The sequence below is a fragment of the Podarcis filfolensis genome, assembly GCF_964270895.1.
Source record: "Podarcis filfolensis genome assembly, chromosome: 13".
In the NCBI taxonomy this organism is placed as follows: Eukaryota; Metazoa; Chordata; class Lepidosauria; order Squamata; family Lacertidae; genus Podarcis; species Podarcis filfolensis.
The window spans coordinates 47,944,735-47,972,005 of record NC_139615.1 but is presented as its reverse complement, the minus strand read 5'-3'; the positions used below and the strand labels follow the sequence as shown (position 1 = coordinate 47,972,005).

Below are 27,271 nucleotides of genomic sequence, written 5' to 3'. Positions count from 1 at the left end.
TGACCTTCAAGCCCTCTTCCAACTCTACCATTCTCACATCTGTTAAATATAAAACTGAGTGTTCATTTACTCCCCTTCATATATGGAGTGCCGCAGGTGTGATGCTCCTAACCTTTTATCCAGAGTTGAGAGATCAACTTCAGACTCACTTTCTTCATTTCCCCCCTTCCATGGTTTGGGGTTAAATGTGTGCATCAAAGTTCATTCTTGGTATAAGCTTTTGTGTGCATGCACACTTCTTCATGCACACAAAAGCTTATTGCGTGTCGAGGACCCCCAAGACACCCCCGAATAAAAACACAGTTCACACATCTTTTGGTTTGGTTTTTGGCATAATTTTGGCCACAACTTTATTGAATTACAGTATGTGAGTGGTTGCTTAGGCATTGGTTAGCGACTATCTGTTCCCACTTGGAGGTAGGAACAGAATTGACAACCACAAGCCTGCGGAAGTCAGTAGGGGTAAACAATTTTGGGGAGAGAAAAAGCTGGGCGCCAGGCTCTCCCCTCTCCCCAAATGCTCCCAGGGGCTCTTGCGTGGCCCTAGCCCTTTGCCAGGGATTCAGACAAAAGCATAGCGAGCCCCTGGATTCCTTTACCGGAATACCCTTGCAGCAGCAGCATTGGAGGGGCAGGCACAGCCAACCACATTCCCTCTATCAACCAAAAATTAACCAATGCCTAACCGCAACCTTACAAGTTGTGACAATTTGCTACGCAGTAGGCAAAACCCAAATGGCACCAGCCAATCAGCCAAATGGTAAAATTCCTACCAGGCCCCTGCCCCAAAGCAGACGACCCCATGACAGGCATCGCAAGGTCAGCGCGAACAAACCCTAAATAAAGAGAGGGTGGGCAGGTAATCCGATGTGTGCAGCGAAAAGAGGAAGCTCAACGCTGCGCACAGGGAACATATATAGCACCCCCATCAATCAAATAAAATTGCAATAATACATTTTCCCCAGAAACAATTGAAGGTGTCCAATCAAATTAATGGCCATCCAAACTAACCCACCCAGCAACAGGAGATGTCATGGTTGCTCCCACCGCAACATGTGCTCTCTATGAAGGAGAACCCGCTTACCAAGAAGAAACTTAGTTTGTCTCTAAGGTGCTACTGGACAATTTTTTTAAAATTATTTTTTATATATAGTTCGACCACGTCTGACCAACACGGCTACCTACCTGCATCTAGATTCAAGGTTCATGTTAGACTGAATTCATTCTTAACCAGGGCTTGAAGCTAGATTACAGACTCTGGTGAAAGTACACCAACAAAAGCATAAACCTTTAGCAGATGCGACTTTACACCATGTTTCACACTCAGAGAGGAAGGGAGACAGCGAGCGCGCAGCCTGCTCTCAGTCTTTTAAGTGTGGTTAAGAGATTGCAGACATTGTGTTGACAGCAGCCTAGCGTTTCTGCTGTATAGTAATAGCCACCAAGCTTGTGCCTGCTATTTATAAGATTTCCCTTTCTATGTCTGTGTGTGTGTGCGGGTGTGTGTATTCATGCGTGTGTGCGCCAAAAAGGATCAAGAGACCAGCTACACTATCATCAAATCCAAGGAAACGAAAATTGCCGCAGATGGACTGAAACCCGCTTCAGCATATGTCTTCCAGATCCGAGCACGGACCGCAGCAGGGTACGGCAGCTTCAGCCGAAGATTTGAGTTTGAAACCAGCCCAGTGTGTAAGTCATTTTAATTACTGTCTGCCCATGTCTCTGTAATGGTTAATAGGAAAGAGTCAGCAGATCGATATCTTTGCAGGGGACACGTCAGCCTCCATCTCCTCCCTCTCTTCTCCCTGTCTCGCCGGAGCCCTTTGTGGCCTTGTGTGTTCAGACACATCATTCATAAGCATGGTGAGGGAAAGCTCAGCACATATTTCACCGGCTTGTTTCTCCTCCAGAATCTCAAACTTAAATCTTCTCTGAAGTCTGAATGCTAAAGAACCTCTTCTTTTATCATCACCCTCTCCCCCAATACAATGGTGCCTCCGGTTACATACGCTTCAGGTTACAGACTCCGCTAACCCAGAAATAGTGCTTCAGGTTAAGAACTTTGCTTCAGGATGAGAACAGAAATCGTGCTCCGGTGGCATGGTGGCAGCTGGAGACCCTATTAGCTAAAGTGGTGCTTCAGGTTAAGAACAGTTTCAGGTTAAGAACGGACCTCTGGAATGAATTAAGTACTTAACCCGAGGTACCACTGTATATCCTGAAATGTAACAATCTTCTCACATATTGTTCAGGTCCTTTAAAATAAAAAAACAACCTCTGGAATGGTAATAGGTTGGCTATACATCTGAAGAAAGCAAGTACAGTACTGTCACAAGCAAGGCTCCATGTACCCTGTGCTAAAACCATGGTGGACAAACAGAACTTCAAATCTTCCACAGGTCACATGGAAGAAAATCTGAGTCCTCCCAGCTGCCTGATTCAATTGTTCCTATATGATGCATGCATTTTATCTCATTCACACATTATATTTTTAGGGGACATGGTGTTGTGTTTTTAATGTGCAAATATTTGATGCACATTTGGTGAAGCTATCCTAAAGGGCGATAGCTCATTGGCAGAACAAATGTTTTGCAGACAGAAGGTCCTGGGTTCATTCCTCAGCATCCTAAAGTAGGGCTGGAAAGACTCCTGGCAGGAACCATAGACAGTTTCTGCCAGTCACTATAAACCGTGGGTAGACAAACTAAGGCCTGTGGCCAGATTCAGCCTAATCACCTTATAAAATCAGCCCGCGGACGGTCCAGGAATCGGCGTGTTTTTACATGAGTAGAATGTGTCCTTTTATTTAAAATGCATCTCTGGGTTATTTGTGGGGCCTGCCTGGTGTTTTTACATGAGTAGAATGTGTGCTTTCATTTAAAATGCATCTCTGGGTTATTTGTGGGGCATAGGAATTGGTTCATATTTCCCCCCCAAAAAATATAGTCTGCCCCCCCATAAGGTCTGAGGGACAGTGGACCAGTCCCCTGCTGAAAAAGTTTGCTGACCCCTGCAACAATACAGAGCAAGATGGTCCAACATTTGACTCAGTAGATGGCTACTTCCTGTGTTCCTCAAAGCTTCTTGAATCTGGGTATAATGGTGGCAAGGAAATATACTGGCTGATCTCAGTTCTGAGTTGAGGCAAGAGACCAATCTTGGACTTTCCTAAGAGGAGCACTTCCAAGTGAACAGCTTTTTAACTGCTCTCCAAATGGGTTTTGTGTGCATGCGTTTTTTAAAGGATTGTTATCTTAATTACTCTGTGAACATCTTGCATGGGTAACGAAAAAAGCCACCCACCGAAGACGTTTTTACTACATTGGTCCTTGAATTTACAGCCATTTAAACGTCTGAAAATGTAGGCTGCTTTCGCTAAGAGCGGATCTACACTGCAGACCTTTAGATTAGGTTTTTACCAGCTTAACTGTCATGGCTTCCCCCTCCCAAAAAATGAACAAAAACATTGGAACCTCATTTTGGAACTCCAGGGGTTTACATGTTGTTGTTTTTTTCCCTGGGGGAGAAAAAAAAAATACCAGTTTAAATCTGTAATGTATATATGCTCTGAATCTCTCTATCTGGTTCCCCCTGTATCCAAGCACTTTAGGTTGTTCAGAGTTACTCTTCAGACCACAACTGATGACCTTTTAAATGTTTTGTTCGACTAGAAGAAAAGGGAGATTGAATGGAATCTTTTGTTCTGCAGTTGGATTAAGGAGGAAGGATAGCATGTTACTGTTGATATATCTATTTACTACAAAGGAGGTGTGAAATCTGGGGAAAGGTCTCACCAATGGCTAATGAGCTTGTTTGATTTAGTGAAATAGTTCTGATTTCCCAAACACAGCTGGAGCTTTTGAAAGATGCAAGAGAGATCATGCTCTGCAGCTTTTTCCAAGGAGTTGATGATTTTTCTCTGTTTTCTGCTGGTAAAAAATATTAAAGTCTTCATCCTTCTAGTTGAAAATAATGTGTTGTCAAACTGGTTTCTACTCACTCCGATTGTGGCGTATGGCATGTTGTGAGAGAATTACAACTCAGTATAGACCTGGAGGCTATGATTCCACTTGTGCAAGCTTGGAATCCAGTTTCTGATGTGAATTGTGTTAAAAGGTGTTTCTGGTAGTAATATTTTGAGAAGTGTGAATATGGCCAGAATCCAGAAAACTATGCATCTTATTCCAAAGAGATTTCCAGGCCCAGATTTTTCTAGCAGAAGTACTGCCTTTCAAATTGTGGGGAGTTGCAAAAGCAGTTTGCACTATAGCACTGGGCAAGTAAGAAATACTCAGAAATTCTGCTTGCTTAGTTCAGTTCAAGCATCTTGCCTAAGCAACTCTTAGATCCTAGACCACATGCTAGATTTGTTTGCCTGTGTCAATGATAGCCAACTTTTCGAACCATAATTTGACCAGGAACAACTGGCATCATATCTTGTCTTCGAAAGGAGAGAAGCAGAAACATACCTATTCCATCCATCTTTGGGGGGTTGATTTATTGGTCCTTTATTTGGGTTGTTGGCTATTGATGCTATTTCTAGTGAGGCTTTATTGGAGAGGCAAAGCTTTTACAGATAGGAAAAAAAATTCCAGCTTCAGTCCTGGGCACCTCCAGTTAAAGTTCTCAAGAAAGTCCTCCAACCATAAATGTGATGGACAGCCTTTGCTGTTTAGAGCAACTTGGTGAGATGGAGATAATATCTGACTCAGTGTAATGCAACTTGATATGCTGATGTATGTTTCATTTATGTTTGATTCACATGTATATCTCAAGAGTTTGAGGTATACAGGTTTTACATATGTGGTATATGATAGGCACAATTAAATTTTTCTGCATTCACATTTCTTATTTTATACTGCTTTGGGTTGTATACAATTTCTGAAAATAAACTAAAGTGTTTCATTGCTGTCCTTCATTAGGGCAGAAAATTACATGTTATGAGGAAGGCTGGGCTGCTGCAGAAAACATTGCTACCGTATTTTTTGCTCTATAAGACTCACTTTTCCCCTCCTAAAAAGTAAGGGGAAATGTGTGTGCATCTTATGGAGCGAATGCAGGCTGCGCAGCTATCCCAGAAGCCAGAACAGCAAGAGGGATTGCTGCTTTCACTGCGCAGCTATCCCTCTTGCTGTTGTGGCTTCTGAGATGCAGAATATTTTTTTTCTTGTTTTCCTCCTCCAAAAACTAGGTGCGTCTTGTGTTCTGGTGCGTCTTATAGTGTGAAAAATACGTTATATTGTTGTCGTCATCCCCCTTCCTGTAACAGCTAGTAATAATTCTAATTTCTGTAATATCTAGTAATTCTGACTCACAATTTGTCCAAAAAAAGCAACAACTAAAAGATTCCTCCTCACCCTGCAAGCAAACAGGTTGCTGAAACAAAGTTTTGGAGAAAACCAAGGCTGGGTTTTTTGTGCTGGACTGAGCATGTGGATGCCCTCTTGAGCTAGCATTGGAACTTGCAGTGGCGTTGTGGTCTAAACCACTGAGCCTCTTGGGCTTGGTGATCAGAAGGTTGACAGTTCAAATCCCCACAATGGAGTGAGCTCCTGTTGCTCTGTCCAAGCTCCTGCCAACCTAGCAGTTCGAAAGCATGCCTGTGCAAGTAGATAAATAGGTACCGCTGTGGTGAGAAGGTAAACGGCATTTCCAGGTGCTCTGGTTTCCATCACAGTGTTTCGTTGTGCCAGAAGTGGTTTAGTCATACTGGCCACATCACCCAGAAAGCTGTCCATGGGCAAATGTTGGCTCCCTTGGGCTGAAAGCGAGATGAGCGCCACAACCCCATAGTCGCCTTTGACTGGACTTAACCGTCCAGGGGTCCTTTACCTTTACCTTACCTAGTAAATGCGGGTGATGCTGGGGTCTGAACCACAGAGCCCAGGGCTTGCCGATCAGAAGGTCAGTGGTTCAAATCCCCGTGATGGGGTGAGCTCCCGTTGCTCGGTCCCTGCTCCTGCCAACCTAGCAGTTCGAAAGCACGTCAAAGTGCAAGTCGATAAATAAGTACCGCTCCAGTGGGAAGGTAAACAGAGTTTCCATGCGCTGCTCTGGTTTTGCCAGAAGCGGCTTAGTCATGCTGGCCACATGACCCGGAAGCTGTCTGCGGACAAACGCCGGCTCCCTCGGCCAGTAAGGCTAGATGAGCGCTGCAACCCCAGAATCATCCGCGACTGGACTTTACGGTCAGGGGTCTCTTTACCTTTACCTACCTAGTAAAAATAATTAAGAAGAGTCCTCAAGCCTTAAATCTTCCACTCCTTATTTAGCACATCTTACCCTGTGTCCTGAAGACATTCTGTTGTGCATTCCCACCCCACTGACAGCAGCCAGTTAACATGGGGTGGGAGTGAGGAACGTTCATTTTTGGGACAACAAGACCACAGAGTAAGATATACAGTACTGCATCAGGGACAGGCAGACTGAAGACTTGAAGACTTGAAGTCACTATAATGAATAAAAATGTCCACTCTTTAGCCTATTGGCTTGGTTAAATTTCACTCGCCACTAATATTTATGCATTCGTGCCTGTTTAAAATTGTACAATTGACATGTTTATTACATTTCCATATAATTTCAATTAAGGAAATATTTAGTGACAGGGAGAAAAATCCCTTCATTTCCCTTTTGAATAGAAATCCACTCTCTCCATTTGTTTTCTAAATTTAAATTCCCCAGCCTTTGATTGTTTGTCCTGAGCTCTTATAATCTGCTCTCTCTCTCTTTTAATGCTGTCAGTTTTCTCATTTTCATTGCATGTTACCTTTTTAAAATGAAATAGATTTTAAAGGAAAAGGAGACAAGAGCCATGGAGTCAATGAGCAATCTATTAATAGAGAAAAGAGCTCCATGATGCAAACATTAATGTAATAAAAATGATCTATTTAATGTATTTTATATTGCATTAACCATTAATCATGTCCTATAAGTAGAAACAAAACCTTATTATAGTGCCAGATAAATTTCTTATTGTGAATCTTGGATACAGTAGAAAAGTTTCTAATTCAGAGTAATTCAGTAATCGTGTTTCAGGTTATTTATAAATAACCTGCTGGCATTTTGACACCATTGGTCTATTGCCATCCTGACCTTAAACTTCTGAGCAGAAATACCCATAATAATGTTATAAAGGTCTACCATGTAAATCAGAAACATCACCTAGATTATTTTTTTTATGGGAACAGCCAATTCTAAAGCTCCAATCCTATAATCACTTACCTGGGAATAAAGCCCTTGGAACACAGTGGAACTTATTTCTGAGTAGACAATCATAGGATTGCCCAGTGAAAATGCTTTTCAGTTATTAATGAACTGCCTTTAGAAAACTCTCAGAAACAAGTAAATGCTGTTACAGTTACCAAATTGAATTGCTGCTGGATTTCTCTTCTAGTTAGAGCAGAATGTTTTCTTGGGTATCAGAGAGAGAAGTAGAATCTGAAGTGGGATTTTTGAGGGCTCCCCATCACAGCGAAACTTGTTGACAACTGCCTCCTCTGTCTCTAAATCTGCAGCACTAATTAGAACTTCAATGGACAGTTTGCAATGTATCTGTGTCCGTCCAATCGTTACGAAAGCATAACTATCGACTATCATTTAGTTCCATGCTGCTCAACTGGTGATTTACTGATCAAATACCGTGTTTCATTTTTCACATCACACTAAGCCAAAGAATGGCTTGCCACAAATGCGTGAGTTCTGGGAGAGGAGATAGTGACTCCTGGGCTACCTGGGGCTAAGCCATAGTTTGGCTGAGTGTGTCTCCCCAAGCCCGGCTTCATGGTTTGTCTCAGTCCGGAAAAACCACAAGTGGTAAATCAAGAGCAGACCTTAGTTATAGCTCATGGTTAGTCTGGAGCAAGACAAGCCACAAGCCCAGGTTTGGACAGCATTCTAAGCCAAACCATAGCTTAACTTGGGGTAGTGTGCAAGCAGGAGGATTGGGGGAGGAGCGCAGTAGTCTCATTTCTGGGAACCTCCACATTCACACAAAACCATGGTTTGGCTTAGTATAAGGTTACCAGATTTTTTTTCAATGAATCGGGGGACACAATAAATAAATAATGGATGTTGATGCTGCAGCAATGGCGGTGGCAGAGGGGCGGCTGCCGCCTTGACCTCAACCACCACATTTCCCCTTCCTCTGAGGCTTCTCTCTCCTTTCTCCATGAGCCTGGGCAGCCCCATAGTTCTCGGTTCTTCAGTGGTGGTGGTGGTGGTGAAGCGGTTCACTGTGGGTCAGACGTGGAAGGTGGAGAAGGAGGGCCGAGAGCGGCGGCAAGGCTCAGGCAGCGCAATGCCTCCCTTCCCATCAGAGCAGCCCCAATCCCATTCCTACTCGCGTGCAAGCAGGAGGGGGCAGGGACCCCTCAGTTGGGAAGCTAGGCTTCACACTGCCTTTTGGAGCAGTCCCATCCCAACTCCTACTTGCGTGTAAGCAGGAGGGGGCTGGGATCCCTCAGCTGGGAAGGGAGGCTTCCCATTGCCTAACTGAGAGATCCCTGCCCCCTCCTGCTTGCACGCAAGCTCTGATAGGCAGCGTGAAGCCTCCCTTCACAGCTGAGAGATCCCTGCTTACACGCAAGTAGGAATTGGGAGGCTGCTCTGATAGGCAGCATGAAGCCTCCCTTCACAGCTTAGTTGCTGGGGTCAGGGAAGGTGGAGGCAGCCCGGAAGCTGCATCTTAGAGCTCCTGCACCACCATCATATGGGGAATTCTGAGCAGCTCCTGAAGCCAGCCAGAGCCAACTGTTCCGGGCTGCTGAGACTGCCGCGTTTCCAGGGAACATTAGATGAAATCCAGGGACATTCCGGGGATGGAATTTGTCCAGGGACTTATTCGCAAAACCGGGAAACGGGGGACGTCTGGTAACCCTAGCTTAGTATTACATGCAAATCAGGTTTCTGTGTGCACAAAACTTAAAGTTTGAACAAATGGAGTTTGAACTTTATAGTTTGAACAAATGGAGTTGCCATCAAACTTCATCTGAACTTCAATTTCCAGGCAATTTAGGAAGTTGCTGCTTTGAGAGGAAATACAAAGAGCTGTGTTACAAAGTTTCTCTGGGAAGCAAGGCAGCGTCCGCACACCTCCATAACAGGCAAAATACAACTTGCACAAAATCAGTTCCTTGACCTCTGCAGGCTTGCTAAAACTAAAAACACAGGTTTGTCATTATTTTCTTTCCAAAATAACAAAGTGACAAAAAAAACCCAGACATGCTAAAGAATTATTTAAGCCACAGCTCCTCTCTATCAGGCTTGAAGCAAGGCCCTTCCTGGAGGTCGATGGCAGTTTTAACCTTAATCTCCCTTTTTGTCTCTTCTCTCAGCAGTAGCTGCATCCAGCGATCAGAGCCAGATCCCTATAATTGCTGTGTCTGTTACAGTGGGAGTGATCCTCTTAGCTGTTGTTATTGGTTTCCTTCTCAGCGGAAGGTAAGAGGCAAAAGCTTGTGTTTTTGTACTTCTCAACACTTTTCCCCTCTGTATTTCCACCCTCCACTGACCTCCCCTTTTACTTCAATCTAGCCAGCTGTAATTGGAGCACATTTCTTCACAAACTAGAGAACATGGAAGCACTGTAGTATATTAAACATGGGGTGATATTCTCAGGGGTGGGGGAAGGGGGTGCGGTGGGGCAGGTCTCCCCGAGTGTCACCACTGAGGGGGGTGACAAAATGCCAGGCGGCACTCACCGCGGGACCTGCAGCGTGCCTGAGCCACACGTCTTTCCTGGGAGTGACATGGTGGCTTGGGTGCCCATAGGCTCTGCGCTGCCCCAAACGCTCCGCCTGCCGCCTCCCCCTCAGCTGTAGGGCGGCTGAGTGGGAGGAGGCAGGCAGACTCCTTGGAGGCCCCGCGAAGCATCCTGCCCCGGCTCGCCCCACCCCACGGGCGGCTGGCCCCACCCCTGGCGCAGGGCACACACACCACCCCAAATGCCCAATCAGTTTGCTCCACCGCTGAATATTCTCTCTGCAAAGAGAGCTTCACCTAATGCTTCCCTATGATGCTTGTCTCTAGAGTTCAGAATGCCGCATGAGACTACTTACGGGGTCCTTGCCACGGGATCACATTCATCCAGTGCTTTACCAGCTTCACTGGTTCCTGGTGGAGTACAGGGTCAGGTTTAAGGTGCTGGTTTTGACCTTTAAAGCCCTATGCGGTCTAGGACCCTCGTACCTATGGGACCGCCTCTGCTGGTATGCCCCGCGGAGGACCTTAAGGTCCATAAATAACAACACTTTGGAAGTCCCGAGCCCTAAGGAGGTTAGATTGGCCTCAACCAGGGCCAGGGCCTTTTCAGCTCTGGCCCCAGCCTGGTGGAACGCCCTACCACAGGACATCAGGGCCCTGCGGGATTTGATAGCTTTCTACAGGGCCTGCAAGACGGAGCTGTTCCACCTGGCCTTTGGACTAGACTCAGTCTGACCCCCACCTATTTTATTTTATTTTATTTTATTTATTTTATTTTTTGATGGAAGCCCTTATATGGGATTTGTATATAATTTTTCCCTCGGCTCTTTTTGCTGGTCCATGTAGGACCAGCATGGATAGTTGGCCCCGGTGAATATTTGACATTTTCTCCCCTTAAGGCTTTGATCTATAGGCTACCACTAAAATGAGGCTGCATTTTAAACTGTATTCTGATTTACATTTTAATCAACTGGGTTTTTTAAAAAATGCTTTTACTGTATTTATATTCAGTGTTAGCCACCCTGAGCCCGGTCTTGGTCGGGGAGGGCGGGGTATAAATAAAAATTTATTATTTTTGTTATTATTATACAGAGGTGAGCACCTATTTTACTTTGCCTGGTCAGCAGAATGGCAATCTGCTCTCTGCACTATGGGCAAAATGTGGCCCCGACTCCCCATCAACTCATCAGGAAAACCTTACTGTAGGTCTGGATTCATGTATGGTTGCTATTGCACAGGAAGCTCTCATCATATTGAGTTGAGCCATGGGGGACGAGGGAGGGAGATGAGAATTGGAAAAAGCTAATAGCTGATCCATCTTCCATTGTGCTGTGGGAGGGCAGAGGGAGGGAGCAGAGCGCGAGCCAACAGCTCTCCTTGTGTAGATGAGAACACAGCAGCCAACACTTTCTACAGGGTCCTGCTGTGAACCTGTCCTCCTTGTGCTAATTTTGCTCTTCCGATGAGTGTCTCTATGATAGCCTGCTCAAGAGTGGATTTTGGTAATATGGTGCCCTGTGTAAGATCAAAAATTGCCCCCTCCCACCCAACATAGTTCTAATTTTGATTAGGTACCCATGTAAATACTGGTTGTTGTTATTGTTGTTATCTTGCACCCCCTTGACTCGGTGCCCCGTGCAGGGGAACCGCCCACGCCACCCTAAATCCAGCACTGCTCTGCTTCTCCTGAACTGTGATGGGACAGAAAAAAAGGGTTGCAATGCAATGTTGGTTCTTGCTCCACCCACCATTGGCTCTAATCTCACTTACTTTTCCTGTGGGTCACTGGCCCTTCATAGAAAAGTTTTCCCCATACCTGGTTTAAACAAGCCACAGTTCTGTGTGTTTGGACATCACAGGGAAGTGTGGTTTGTTTCAAAGTGACTTCCAATCCAAAAGAATAAGAGAGGGGAAGCACATGCTTGGAGCTCACCAAAGCTTGTTCATGTCACAGGAAACCGTGGTTTCGCATGACATCTGAACCATGCCTTTTTGAGTGACGATGGCTCTGGGATGCTCAAAACTGTTAAGAATCCACATTCACTGTTCCTAAAAAGCCCTTCAGAATGATTTGGCTTGTGCGGTGGCTTTCCTTCATGAATTTCAAAACTTGGCTGGTGCTTTGAGTGGCTCTTCACAATCCAAACTAAAACAGATTTTTTTTTTTTTTAAAAAAACCAACCTCCAGCTTTTCCAGCTAGCAGCCAATTTGGGAATGAAAGCAAAGGGAAGCTGATTTAAGAGGCAGAAATTATTTTAGCCCTGCTGTGTTTGTCTTGGATATGATTTTGAATGAATTCGTGGAGTGTCTTAACATGCTGTGGCATTACAAGGTGGTTGTGTTTTTTTATGCATTCCAAGCCAAGCTAAAGCCATTTTCTAGATTCTGCTAATCATTTTGTGGGCATATTTTGAGCCCAGACTAGTGCTTAGCAGACATCATGGGGTTCAAGTTCTTTGTAATTATTTCTAGCAAGTATCAACACTTGGCTACAGCATCGCTGGGCTCAAGCACAGCCGCACCAGGGAGTTGCCGCTCCTTATCTATGAGTTTTTGGTCTGGGCGAGGAAAGACCAATTTGCTAGAAACCCAGGCACAGGGGTAAATGGCTGTTCCACTTACTGTGTCCTACTATATGGGATGATCTGATTCAGAGTGGAAGCAAACATTGCACACCAATGCATGCAATTAAAACCCTCACAGCTACTTTCTTCTTTTTTGGAAACGGCTTCAGATGGGAGGCAGATTATATTGGGGTGGGGAGCAGGGTTATGAAGTATTCCCAAACCCTGGTGGGAGGCACAGTGCGCTCCTTCTGGGGCACAGTGTCCAGCTTTGGTCCTCACCCTGCACTCAGCTCTCACCTGTGGCTCCCAGAAATTGTCAGCATGCAACAGCGGCCACACCCTGGGAAAGGCTTTGACTGGCTGGCTAAACCAGGTGAGAGTAGCTGAACAGTCTCAAACCTGCGGTTAATTAGGGGCTTCACCTGCATGCAGACACAGGCTCTGGCAGATTGAGCAGACAAGACCAAGAGTGGGCCCAATGGTTAAGAAGGCAGTTGTAGTTGAGTAAGATTGTCTTCCATGAACACGGTTTTAACAGTGAGTCCGTAAGTGACTGTGGAGGCCAAGTCTGGATCTACACGTCCTTCCACAGTGGGGACATAGGTTTCTGGGCAGGAGTTGATCACGGTGAGGGTTTGCCAAGCGTGCCTTCCTCTTAGCACGTTTCTCCCTTTTGTCCTGAGTTTGAGTGTCTTCAAAGCCCATGACCCCTTTGGTAAAGGCTGCTCTCCAACTGGAGCGCTCGCAGGCCAGTGTTTCCCAGTTCTCGGTGTTTATACTACATTTTTAAAGATTTGCCTTGAGAGAGTCTTTAAACCTCTTTTGTTGACCACCAGCATTATGCTTTCCATTTTAAAGTTCGGAATAGAGTAGTTGCTTTGGAAGACGATCATCAGGCATCCGCACAACATGACCAGTCCAACGAAGTTGATGTTGAAGAATCATTGCTTCTTGTACTTATACTTGGTTTTGGCCTCACAGAAGGCAGTACTGGTCTAAACAGACCATTGGCTCAGTGTAAGTGTATAAGACTTTGTGGTGGCATAAACCATCCAATGGCTACTCTAAAGTGTTGACACTTCATTGCGTTTGTCAACTACAACTACAATCTTTCAGTTTGTTTGTTTTTAAGTGTCACAAATAGGTTGGCATTCTGAAGCCCTATGGTACCATAGGACACCTGAGTCCACTGGCACCAGTCCTCTGCAACCAAAGGTCAGGCAAGCATTAGTCACAGTGGTACTGTGGAAATGCATTAGTTTCTGAAAGTTTATGGATGCCTGGAGAATTTGAAATTAGCCCTGTTTTGTCCTGAACAATCAAGCTGCATTTTAGACCTCATTTTCTTGCATCTATTCTAAGCTCCCTTATTAAATAACGTGCCTTCTGATCGAGGTCAAATAGCTGTTAAGCAAAATATTGATGGACGCTTTAATCATATGTTCGTTCCTTTTCTAAAAACACAAAACAACATATTTTTTTTTACTGTCTGAAAAGGAATTATTCTGGAAGATTAAAATAAGAGGTCATTAGAAGGCTTTGGGGTTGCTGTTGTTTTGTGAAACCCGACTGTTTGCTTGTTTTTATTAGACAAGCAGCAATGTTCGTGGCACTTTTGCAAAGTGACATAAAGACACACACAAAAAGAAACAAAACACACACGCACAGTCCTTGCTTGATGGAGCTAGCATTCTAAATTTCAGTAGCAGAAGGGGAAAGCAGGTTCAAAGGGTTGTTAAATAAACAAGAGCAAATGCAGCTACCTGTATTTAACCTTTGTTTCCAATGATGTAGAAGTGAGAGGTGCACTTTTGTTACACCCCAACTACAAATCTCAGAGCAATTTAACAGTCAATCCTTCCTCACAGGAAGCTATGGGAATTGGAGAATAGAGGTCTCTTAACAACTATCAGCACCCTTCACAAACTAGAGTTCCCATAATTCTTGGGTAGAAGCCATGACAGTTTAAAGTGGTAGCGCGGTGCTTTAAATGTGTGGCCGTGAAAAGTATTTCAAACTATCTAGCTCTGAAAATACAGTGTTATACATCTGCTGTGATTTACGGAGCGCCATGTGCGCTTTGTTTCTCACACTCAGGAACAGTAATTGTAAATATTAGTATAGACGGCGTGCAGCCCAACTGCTCAGGGAATGAATCTGTCAGTGGCAGAATGCTTGCAGCCCTGCATCTGCATAGGGAGGGAAACGCATCAAAGCTTAACACAAACCTGGGAACAGGTGAACCTGGGAGAGTGGCTGGTCTGAGAGCTGGAAAACCGAAGGGAAGAGACTTCTGAGAGTCTGGGGCCGAATGCCCCAAGGGAGTCAGGCTGAGGCCAGGGAAGGACTTTGGTCCTTCAGGTTTCAGCAAGGCCAAAATTTGGCATGCATGATCCACCTCTCGCCTTCCATTCTGCTCAGTTCTCTACGTCCTAGTTGCAACGCCTTCAGTTCCCCCTGGACTCGATGCCCAGTGTGCTGGAACAAGCCACGCTGCCCTAAATCTACCTGCGCCGAGACAAGAGAGTAGAGAGGTCAGTGGGCTGAGGCAGCCTGAATTCAGTACAGTGGTACCTCGTGTTACAGACGCTTCAGGTTACAGACTCCGCTAACCCAGAAATAGTACCTCGGGTTAAGAACTTTGCTTCAGGATAAGAACAGAAATTGTGTTCCGGAGGCGCGGTGGCAGCAGGAGGCTCCATTAGCTAAAGTGGTGCTTCAGGTTTTCAGGTTAAGTTTCAGGTTAAGAACAGTTTCAGGTTAAGAACAGACCTCTGGAACGAATTATGTTCTTAACCCAAGGTACCACTGTAGAGAGAATCTTGATGAACTGCAAGGGATTTATGAAAAGGGCTGCAGAGTACTAAGTAGTTGAATGCTGTATTCAAGGAGGGATAGGAGGAAGAAAGGCCTCGGCCCAGTATACCTGAAGGAGCATCTCCATCCCCATCGTTCAGCCCAGACATTGAGGTCCAGCTCTGAGGGCCTTCTGGCGGTTCCCTCACTGCGAGATGCGAAGTTACAGGGAACCAGGCAGAGGGCCTTCTCGGTAGTGGCACCCGCCCTGTGGAACGCCCTCCCACCAGATGTCAAGGAAATAAACAACTATCTGACGTTTAGAAGATATCTGAAGGCAGCCCTGTTTAGGGAAGTTTTTAATTACTGATGTTTTAATCTATTTTTAATCTTTTGTTGGCAGCTACCCAGAGTGGCTGGGGAAACCCAGCCAGATGGGCAGGGTATAAATAATAAATTATTATTATTATTATTATTATTATTATTATTATTATTATTATTATTAAGGCAATCCAGGAAGCACTATTTAAGGAACTAAGCTTGCCCATTTAACTAACTATTTAAGCTATCCCATACACTGGAATTATATATATATTTAATTCATGTAAAATATATATATTCCTGGAGAACCCTGAAGCTGATACCTCTTTTCTGGAATTTAACTGCTGCTCAGATCCCACAGGCTCACTTTCCCAACCTTGTAGAAATTGGGATTTATTGGTCCTGGATTGAGTAAGTTTCAAAAAGTAGGTGCAGTGTTCTGATAATCAGCGTTTCATGACATGGAAGGGTCAAGCTTTGATCAGATTTTCTGCCTTAAAAAATTGTGTTGCCAGCCTGTGCCTAAGCTTAAAATAGTTCACTCATTCTAATATGTTGTTTAGTCGTTTAGTCGTGTCCGACTCTTCGTGACCCCATGGACCAGAGCACGGCAGGCATTCCTGGCTTCCACTGCCTCCTGCAGTTTGTTCAGACTCATGTTTGTAGCTTCGAAGACACTATCCAACCATCTCGTCCTCTGTCGTCCCCTTCTCCTTGTGCCCTCCATCTTTCCCAACATCAGGGTCTTTTCCAGGGAGTCTTCTCTTCTCATGAGGTGGCCAAAGTATTGGAGTCTCAGCTTCAGGATCTGTCCTTCCAGTGAGCACTCAGGGCTGATTTCCTTCAGAATGGAGAGGTTTGATCTTCTTGCAGTCTATGGGACTTTCAAGAGTCTCCTCCAGCACCATAATTCAAAAGCATCAATTCTTCGGCGATCAGCCTTCTTTATGGTCCAGCTCTCACTTCCATACATCACTACTGGGAAAACCATAGCTTTAACTATACGGACCTTTGTTGGCAAGGCAGTTTCTGCATATTAGCCAACACTTTTGTTCCCACACTTGCTTTGCTACCATACAAGCCTGAAATCTAACTGTCCATGTTCAATGAAAAATGCCAGGAACAATTTAACTCCAGTGCTAGAGGAATCCACCCTGCCTTCTGTGGTCCTGTCCCCATTTTGGGGGAAGACTTGCTGTCGTTGGTCCTGAAGGAATGCATGTTTCCTGAAATCCATGTGAACACAAGTGTGCGTAACTTTAGGAGTGGTCACAAAAACCTGTGTTTTTATTGAGAAAATATAAAAAGGCAATTTATGGGATGATGATAATGATAATGATGAGGATGATGATGATGATGATGATAATAATAATAATAATAATAATAATAATAATAATAATAATAATAATAAATTTATACCCCGCCCATCTGGCTGAGTTTCCCCAGCCACTCTGGGCGGCTCCCAATCGAGTGTTAAAAACAATACAGCATTAAATATTAAAAACTTCCCTAAACAAGGCTGCCTTCAGATATCTTTTAAAAGCTGCTTATTTCCTTCACATCTGATGGGAGGGATGGTGCCGCTACCGAGAAGGCCCTCTGTCTGGTTCCCTGTAACTGTTTGCGACACTTTTATACTGCCCTTCAGCCAAATCCTCAGGGCAGTTTACAGACCTGTAAATCAAAAGATATATAAATTAGAATAAAAACAACTTTAAGCATTCCAATGCAATATCAATACCGCCATTATAATTATTGTAAATTGTCCCCGAGAGGCGTAGGGGAAAATGAGATGCTGGCATAGCAAATTGTGCATTAATGCTTCAGTATTTGGGAGGGCTGGAGCCACAGAAGCTGGAAAAGTGGCAAAAATAGGGCGGGAGGGAGCAAATAACACTTTCCCCTTCCCTATGAACTATTCCTTAGCACCAGGGGTCCTCAGCTACAGCTAGGTTTTACTGGATCACTGGGTGACTCGCTATACCTTTAAAGCTCATTCAGAGCACATTATTCCCCTCACAGAATTCTGGGAGCTGTAGTTCACCCCTCACAGAGTTTCAATTCCCAGCAGCCCTTGCGTGGCAAGACCCCTCCCCCATGTGAAATGAAGACACAGGACACAGTAGTTAAGGTTAATGGGCGTAAAAGGCCACAACTTTATTGATTACAGAATTGGAAGGTATTGGCCTTAGGCATTGGCTCCTATCGACTACCCGGCATGGGAACCGGGAAGGGTTGTCCACAAACCGTGGGAGTCCTGTTGAAGTACGCCAACTAGGATCCCACGGGTGTCACCGCTCTGGGGCGTGCCGGAGGCCCTTACCTCCCTAGGTTTCGGACAAGGCAACGCCCCCCGGAGTCCTCTACCGGACTACCCTTTCCTCCTGAGGAAGGTGATGGCGCTTCCTTCCCTCTTCATTTGCATAACAATTGACCCCTGCCAATGCCTAACCGCCAATACCGAGTAAGTTGTGACGTTTGCTACGAGGTAGGCGAAAAAACCAAAAGGCTCGAAGTGGGCCGAATTGGAAAAATTCCTACCAGGCCCCATGCGGCGACCAACCGAAGTCCATAGCAAGGTCAAGTCTAGCTAAACCTAAGGGTGGGTGGGCTGGGAAAAAACCGCTCAGCTGGAACTGGGGCAAAGAGGGCGGTCCCCGGGCGTGCCTGGCCTTAAATAGGCCAACCCACCACCCCCCCGGTCCGCTGATTGGCGGGCCGGGCTGCCGACACGCCCGGGGATTCCCTGATCACGCGAGGGCAAGGGACAGCCCCCGCGTGAGTGAAGTGGGAGGGATTTCTGCCCGCAACCCCCTCTCCTCCCAGGTCGGAAATGGCTTTAACAAACCTCAGTGCCCAGAATTCTTTGCAAGGAAAACGTGTTTCAAATGGGTTCTAAAGGTATCATGTGTGCACAGGCGTTCAGGGCTACAAGACCAGAAAAATAAAAATTAGCAAAAAGCTAGGGCAGGACATAGAAGGACGATTTCTGCAGAAAAGGGAACAAATGATGGCAATTCTTCTTGACAAAGGGTGTGTCCTTGTGTTTCAATACTAATAGGATAGTCACACAGGAACACAGGGCTGTCACTAGCCAATGGTTAGTGATAGATATGTCTTCACTGAATTAAGCAGCAAGGTGGATTTGACTTTAGTACTTCCAAGAGTTCCCAAGCAAGAATACAGAGGGCTGGGACATTCTGTATTCCATTTCAAGGATGTCTAAGGGATCTACAAAATGCATCCTGCCCTAATTTTTTTTAGCCATTGCCGGCTAACATTTCCAGAGAAAATTGAGACTTTGACTCAAAGAGATAATGTGAGGACCTAAAACAGAGGCAGGAACATACTCTTTTCTTATTTGTGGCATTCCATGACTTGTTTCTCACCGGCAACTGAGTGTGTGACTCTGCCAGCTCCTTTCTTGGCTACATGCCATCACCTGCGCTTTGCCAGAGTTGAGCCCAGGACAATTTCGTATGGCCCAACTCAGTCTATTAAAATATTAAGATGGATGAGACTGCAGTTGTGCTGGTTTCTCTTGCTAAGGAACCAATTCCCAGCTGGTAAGCTGCAAATTCAGACCTTACCTCAGCCAAATCAAACCTCAAAACCGATGCTAGGTAGTCCTTACAGATATCAGGGCCCATATAGAGAGATGTTCTCCCTCTTAAAAAGGTAAAGGGACCCCTGACCATTAGGTCCAGTCATGACCGACTCTGGGGTTGCGGCGCTCATCTCACTTTATTGGCCAAGGGAGCTGGTGTACAGCTTCCAGGTCATGTGGCCAGCAGGACTAAGTCGCTTCTGGCGAACCAGAGCAGCACACGGAAACGCCGTTTACCTTCCTGCCGGAACGGTACCTATTTATATACTTGCACTTTGACGTGCTTTCGAACTGCTAGGTTGGCAGGAGCAGGGACTGAGCAATGGGAGCTCACTCCGTTGTGGGGATTCGAACCGCCGACCTTCTGATTGGCAAGTCCTAGGCTCTGTGGTTTAACCCACAGTGCCACCTGCGTCCCACTCCCAAACTAGGGTCATCCAATGATGATGAATATTGGAAGATTCAGGCAAAATAAAGCACTTCTTCACAAGTCGTGCAGTTAAAATAAATGGAATTTCCTTCCACAATCTGTAGTGATGGTTGGCAATTTGGATGGCCTTAAAAGGATATTAGACAAATTCATGGAGGATAGAGGCTGTCAATGGCTACTGGCAAATGTTGTACCGCCCGTACTGTCAGTGCTATGCCTCTGAGACATGTGAATGGGGAACATGCAGCTGTTTTCAGGACCTTCTTGCAGACTTCCCAAAGTCCTCTGGCAGGCCATTGTGAGAACAGAATGCTGGTTAAGATGGTCTTTGGACAGCAGTTGATGAAAGTTGACTTGCATGTAGTAAAGTTGACTTGCATATAGTAAACCAGCACCTCAGGGAAAGACGGATGCCAAACCTCTCTCTCTGGTGGGAGTGTTTTTGTTTGTTTAAATGTGCAAAGTGTTCAGATACCTGGGCTGGTATTATTATTATTATTATTATTATTATTATTATTATTATTATTATACTTCTCTGAACTGGATTCTCGTCTTATAAGCACATCGGTAAACAGTTCACAGCCGCCCAATGCAGGCCTTTATCATCCATTTCCGTACTATATGAATCATTTTCTAGTGTAGTCTTGTAAAAACCAGTTATGTTGGGTTGTGTGCTTACCTCATGCCATCCCTTCACCAATAAGATTTGTCATTCTCCCATCAGCCCATTTTCTCTCTTATAAATTTGTTAGAGGAACACTTTTACAGCCTCAGTTTTACGATGCATGCCATAAATATTTCACTAGGTGATTGCCAGTGTGAAAGTAGGTTTGTTACCAGATAAAATGCCACAGGAATATTTAGAATGGAAATGCCACTCTTCTGTTTTACATTTATTGAACAACATTGACCTGTGTCCTGGGCCTCATTTTTTCCTTCCAGTATGATGGGAATAAGAGGCATAAATTTTCAGGGGAATAAGTCGTTTCCAAGGTATGGAAAAGATCAGCCAACTACAATGCCACATCTGATGTGTTTTTATCAGCTGAAGAACTCATTCAGTTTATTTTAGATAAACCAAGCCTTAATGCTTGATACGTTCTGCAGTGACTGATATAGTACACTTAAATCTTGGCATTTGGTAATACAGCAATAGGCATAAATGTTCCCTTGTAGGACAATTTTATTTCCTGAAGTGTGCATAAAACAAATAGGAAGGCTTGTCTCCATCCTTTAGATTACATTTCTTGCCACTGACAATATAAAGGAATGGCTGTGTTAACAGGCTTCTGCTTGTAAAAAACACTTTACTAATCAGTTATTAGGATCAAACAAGGCTGTTTCAAGAATTCTTGGTCCCCTTTAAGGAGGGCTATTGAGACCCCAAATCCTACCAGGATTTTCCTGAATCCTCTTTCTTTTTCTGAATTAAAAGGGGGCTGTGGATATCAGATCCTGCAGGACCCCAAGTACAGATGGTGCCAATATTTAATCAAGCCCTTTTTTTCTTTTCCCCAGACAAGGGTTGAATAGGGCATGCCTTGTATCCAGTTGAAAAATGTTGGTACAAACAGGGCATCTTTGCATTCCTTATTTGATAATTTGCCTATTGTGCGATGGTTTCGGTGAGAAGCTTCCTTACATCATGCCATAAATCTTGTTCCATAACAGGAGGTGTGGCTACAGCAAAGCAAAGCAGGACCCCGAAGAAGAAAAGATGCATTTTCATAATGGTCACAGTGAGTAGAGTTCAGATAATACGTTAGAGAACTGCACTGCTTTCTAGTATTTTTGTCTTGATATGGTATAATACACAGCATTATAGTTCTATACTCTTTAGGAGTAGGCAGAACCAATGGGCTCACCTTCTCTGGCTTTTGGTAGAAAGTGGAAAGGGTTTGTTCCACTTTGGCAAGACGGCAAAATAGGTAGAACATGAGACTCTTAATATCAGGGTCATGGGTTCGATTCCCACACTGGGCAAAAGGATCCCTGCATTGCAGAGGGGTTGGACTAGATGACCCTTGTGGTCCCTTACAGCTCTACAATTCCATGATTCTGCAGTTCATTCCAGTTCGGTAAAGAGAAGATGACAGAATCTTACCCCTTGCTAGATCCAGTCCTACGGAGTGTGCGTCTAGCACAGGTGAGAGGACTGCATTAGCTTCACACTCTCCAAGGCAAGAGTGCAGGGAATAAAACTACACATCTGCATTGTATGCCTCCTTTTATTTCCAATGCAGCACTGCTGTTCCAGAAATGCTTCATGCCAAAGCTGTGGATTTTGCTCCAAGTTGAATTCTGCCCCAGCAAATGGGCTAAATATCCTAAATAATTCAATTAATATTTTTACAGTGTTGCAGATATACTGGGAAGGGCAGGCATGACCCTCAAGTTTATTTAAAACAAAAACACAAAAAAATGGCTAAAATAATTTGATATCAAAAGTGTTTCCTATTAGAAAGCTCCCAGGTGAGAGCTGGGAGGTAGTGTGAGATTTAAGCTTCGAGAGAGGCCTCTGTGTTTTCTTTGTTCTTTCTCTGTTCCTGTTTTCATTTCAATTAGTTTCTTTAATCTTACTGTATTATGAAAAATATTTGATAAAATCTTTTCTTTTCTTTTTTAAGTATTTCCTATTAGATGGAAATGGTTAGAGATTAAAGAGCAGCTGCAGGATCTGATTAAAAAGCAGCTCCAGAGTCTCTTGTTTTGCGTCTTGAGGCCCCCAAGCCAGCCCCCCATGAAATAACTAAACACGGACACAGAATTAAGGTTGACGGGTAACATTAAGGCCACAACTTTATTGATTGCAAATTAAATGTGAGTGGTATTGGCATAGGCATTGGCTGAAGACTATAACGGACTACTGCCCCAGTTGACAGAGTCTATGTAGGTAAATCCATCGGGGCAGCAACATCAGGGTTTGCCTGACAGAAGCTTACCACGAGGTTCCCGTGATCCTGGCATGGCCCTAGCCCATCAAGAGGACTTCGAACAAGATCCAGGACCCGTAGATGCCTTTAATGGAATACCATTTGATCATTGAGTGGCAGGTGATGGCCACACCTCCCCTCCACACACAAAATTAAGCCAATGCCTAACCGCCAAACCTGGAAAGTTGTGATGATTGCTAAGGGGGTAGGCAAAAAACCAAGTGGCCAGTGACAATTTACCAAATGGATAAAAATTCCTACCCAGCCCCTGTCCCAAGACAGGCAACTCACACATAATGTAAAGCAAGGCTGAGAACCTACACTAAGGGCGGGAGGCCGGGTGTTCAGCAGCGCCAATCAGGTGCCTAGGGCACTCTTGCGCTGATGCTTATATAATTCCTTAACCACCCCCAACCCTTCCCTGATTGGCTGTGACCCGTGATGCCTATTTAGAGAAATGAAACTTAGACCTAGAAATGAAACCTACCGTAGATTCCGGTGTTTAAGGCGACTTTTTAACCCCGGAAAAGAGGTTAAAAAGTCGGGGGTCGTCTTATACACCGGGTATGGGTGGCATGGAGCGGAGCCCCCCCCCCACTGCTTCAGAAGCAGCATCAGTGGCGGCGGGCTCTGTTCCGAGCCGAGTGGCTTTCTCCGGCGCGGAACTGCCCAGCGTATTAGGAGACTGGGCTTATAAGACAAACCCCCAAATTGCAGCTGCCAATTTTTTGGGGGGGGTCGTCTAATACGCCCAGTCGCCTAATACGCCGGAATCTATGGTACTTCGTCAGGGGTGTGTCCAGAGGCTCAGTCGCAAGAAGGACCGCCTTCTGAGGGCGATCCCATTTCCAGCAGTGCTGTACTTAGCAAATTAATTAATTAAATAAATAAATAAATAAATAAATGGAGGCCTGCACTTCAGGTGTGTTGTACCTTGAAACATGTGAAGCAGGGATCTTGTGCAGACCCCCCCCCCCTTGTAACTATGCTAAATCTAGAGGAGTCATATTTTCTGCAACATTTTTTTCAATAATACCACCTTTGTGACTTTGAACTTTATATTTAATTTTAAATCTGGTGGGGTTTGATAGCTAGGACTGCGACTCAGTTTGCGACATCTTAATGGGATAATCGTATGAGTTTAAGGTGAACTATCCGTTAAGATTGCATTGAATTCGTATAGGGATAACAACAGTATTTCTGAAGCAAGAAGCATACTTACCTTGTTGCTGTTGTTTATAATGCATACATATATCACAGCAGACCTCATCTTAGAGAACGGGAGCAATGTCTCTTTTAAAATGGCGCTTGCCACCTGCAATTTTTATGAATATTGGTATTAAAAATACAACCCCTTTATTAAAAAAATATGCCCTACCCGATTAATCGTGGTTCCCTTCGGTCTATTAAAAGTTTTTTTAATAAATTAATCAAAGTGAGTAATAGATTAAATATTGCAGCCCTGGTGTGCACCAAATGTTTCTTAAGTAGCTCATAATGGTATCTTTGTGACAATGATATGCAGTGCTCACATACTCCGTTTTGTAATTAGTAAAATACATTTCCCTTTGCACTAGTGTTCCAGCTTGTTCAATTTTCAGTTCTGCTGCTCACCAGTTCTTTTAACATATTAAACCCTTAATTTTATGCACAGTTAAATTACCAGGAGTGCGGACTTATATCGACCCACACACCTACGAAGACCCAAATCAAGCTGTCCATGAGTTTGCCAAGGAAATAGAAGCCTCATGTATATCAATTGAAAGAGTTATTGGAGCTGGTAAGATTACCAATATCACCATTTACTCTTCACTCACGCTATTGCTGTAACACCAGGATTCCATTTTTGCATTGCACGACCAGGTGGCGACCGCCCCAGCCCCCAGGGACCACCAGAAAGGAATAATGACTGGTGACAACGTGTTATGGAATTAAAATTTGGCCATAACTTTATTAAACTTCTGAATGTAGGAAGACCTTTGCTTAGGCCTTGGGTTTGTATCCCTCCCAGCCCCCCAGCCAGGGGGAACTGGGACACATCAGGGTAAATGGGATATGGGGGTGCTCTGCGAGACGTAAGTGTAGCAGGCCGCCCAGCCCATATCCCCGCACGCAGGGTAGTTCACTGACGACATTTCAGTGTATGGCCAGTGACACCCATATATATAACCCCTTTAAGAGGGGGACCCTTGAATCACCGCCACGGGGGGGGGGGTGTGAGTCATCACTTCATGCCCTCCCCACCATAGTAGGGTTATCAGATATCCCCTTTTTCCAGGGACAGTCCCCAGATTTGCGAATAAGTCCCCAGACAAATTCCATCCCCGGAATGTCCCCGGATTTCATCTAATGTCCCCGGGAAATGCGGCAGTCTCAGCAGCGAGGAGCAGTTGGCTCTGGCTGGCTTCAGGAGCTGCTTGGAAGTCCCCATAAGATGGTGGTGCAGGTGCTCTAAGATGCAGCTTCCGGGCTGCCTCCATCTCCCCTGACCCCAGCAACTAAGCTGTGAAGGGAGGCTTCATGCTGCCTGTCAGAGCAGCCTCCCAACTCCTACTTGCGTGTAAGCAGGAGGGTGCAGGGATCTCTCAGTTAGGCAACGGGAAGCCTCCCTTCCCAGCTGAGGGATCCCCACCCCCTCCTGCTTGCACGCAAGTAAGTATGGGATTGGGGCTGCTCTGATGGGAAGGGAGGCCCCGCGCTGCCTGAGAGATCCCTGCCCCCTCCTGCTTGCACGCAAGTAGGAGTTGGGATGGGGCTGCTCCTCAACGTGTAGTATTTATTTTATTTTATTCTATTTATTTATTTAAAGTGTCCCCGGATTCATTGAAAAAAAATCTGGTGACCTTACCCTATAGGCAAGAAAAGACTAAAGGATTCCACCCAAGGCCTTAAACCGCCAAAGTTGTGACAAATTGTATAAAGACAAGGAAAAGTTTCTTATTATCCTTTTTTATTTCTATCTTTACTTGGATAATGGTGTTGTCCCGAGTGAATCTCCACCCTCCGTCTCTCCCACGTCCTCATTCATCATCATCATCACCTCCTCTATGGGTGCTGCTACATGCCCTCTGTCTTTGAGTTCTTTGCTCTCCTACTTTTAAGGCTTGCCAGGTTCTGGGAGATGGAGGGTCTGGGATGCTTTCTAATGACAACATGTCCGGCAGCTGTTCTGGCTCTCCCATGACTTCCCAACTTTTCCACTCATCTGCCTCTGAGCCGGTACCTCCCACAAACCCCTGCTATAAATCTATATTGTCTTCCTGTTCCTCTTCTCTGGAAGGGTCAGGCTGTGAAGGCAGTCTCCACCATTCCTCCTCTGCCCAGTCCCTGAGAGAAGTATGGGTTTCACTGGCATCCCTATAAAAATGCAGCCTGAAAGTTTAGGCTCAAGTAATTGAGATGTATGTGGCTGAGAAGAAGAATGATCTCCATCACATGCGTTGGGAACAGTGAATTCAAACAACTGGTCGTACTGGGTTAACCAACCTCTTCATTGGTTATGCATTGTGTGATCCTTACACAAGAATGGTCAGACAATAACTGGGAATGCTAACTTGGGGTTTGTTTTGTTCACAGGTGAATTTGGCGAAGTATGTAGCGGGCGATTGAAACCACCCGGAAAGCGTGAGCTACCAGTAGCCATTAAAACCTTGAAAGTGGGCTACACGGAGAAGCAGAGGCGAGATTTCCTGGGAGAAGCCAGCATCATGGGGCAATTTGACCATCCCAATATAATTCACCTAGAAGGCGTCGTCACAAAGAGTATGTACCTGCTGCCAATGAGTTATAATTTGGTTATAAATGTCTTCTTGGCTTATGAAATGCCATTCAAGACGCTATCTTGGTGACCTCAATGTGCCTACCTGTGGCACCTGAGCTATTGCCACCAGAGCTATTGAACCATTCGCATGGTCCCCTCAAGCACTTTTCTGAACCCCATTAACGCCAACACAAATCTGTGAGACAAAAACTAACCAAACAAGGCTGGAACTCATCCAGGCACAATTCATTCTTTGTCCTTCGCTTCTCCTGCTCTGGCAGAGGCCGTGATCCAGAGGCGGAGATTTTGCATGTGGTTCCCTTTTCCAAAGAGCACCCCCATCCCTTAACAACTAAAAGTAACGTAGGAAGCTATAAGAAACAGGGTGCCACCCAAAATGGCCATGCATTGTTGGGTCTCTCACCTTTACCACGGTGCACAATTTCCCCAGTGTTTTGATCCTATTATGCAAGACTCTTACTTTGCCCCGATAACAGCACGCAGTGATGCACAGTGGTGGTGTCTGGTGGGTGCATAGCTGTCAAGGCATGAGTTGAATTGTACGAAACATTACCAGGGGCTGCGCACAGTGTTGCTGCTTTCAGCAGCAGGCTGTGTGTTCCGTGCAACATGCGTTCCGCCCTCACGTGTCCCATTTTATAACACAGCCTTGTCGATTCCGCCACCAGACCTTCATAAGGATGCCAAGGTCGCTGGTTCAGAAAGCCTGCCACTTGCTTTTAATTTTTCTTGTTGAAGCGCCTACTCATTTGTGTCCTTAGTTTTATGTTCCGTAATGTGATGCTAATTTATTCAGCAATTACTCTCAACCTGCAGCACACAGATAATGAAGCATAAGGTCAAAGAAATATGATTTCCTTGTGATTGAAACAGAGGCAGGGAGCCAGAAGCAGCACTCCTAGGGGGTGGTGTCATGATGAGGTGGCATCCTTTTCATAATGCTGCCTTTAAGGGCCCGAGATAAGGGAGCTGCGCTGTACGACTCGCCTGTGATCTGCTATTAAAACCGGGCGCATCACAAATGCCACTGCAGTCTGCAGAGATTTTATGATAAATGAGGAGAAGGCAGAGCCCTTCCCTTAAATTGCTCATTTGTGATGCCTGAGCACATCAAGTTGAAGCAAACCCGTTCC

At 45.1% G+C, this 27,271-nt stretch overlaps 1 protein-coding gene across 8 annotated transcripts in view; it reads left to right on the top strand.

Moving 5' to 3' along the window:
* The window catches only part of EPHA5 (EPH receptor A5), a 245,320-nt gene that overhangs the window by 187,844 nt on the left and 30,205 nt on the right, over nucleotides 1–27,271 (top strand). For 4 of the 8 annotated variants that reach the window (XM_083582599.1, XM_083582594.1, XM_083582597.1 and 1 more), the window contains 5 exons: nucleotides 1,533–1,692; nucleotides 9,336–9,441; nucleotides 21,096–21,163; nucleotides 24,012–24,137; nucleotides 25,934–26,119. In XM_083582599.1, the coding sequence (XP_083438725.1) occupies nucleotides 1,533–1,692; nucleotides 9,336–9,441; nucleotides 21,096–21,163; nucleotides 24,012–24,137; nucleotides 25,934–26,119 (646 nt within the window). The remainder of the gene's footprint in view (nucleotides 1–1,532; nucleotides 1,693–9,335; nucleotides 9,442–21,095; nucleotides 21,164–24,011; nucleotides 24,138–25,933; nucleotides 26,120–27,271) is intronic. The other 4 variants (XM_083582598.1, XM_083582601.1, XM_083582595.1 and 1 more) reach the window with 3 other exon arrangements.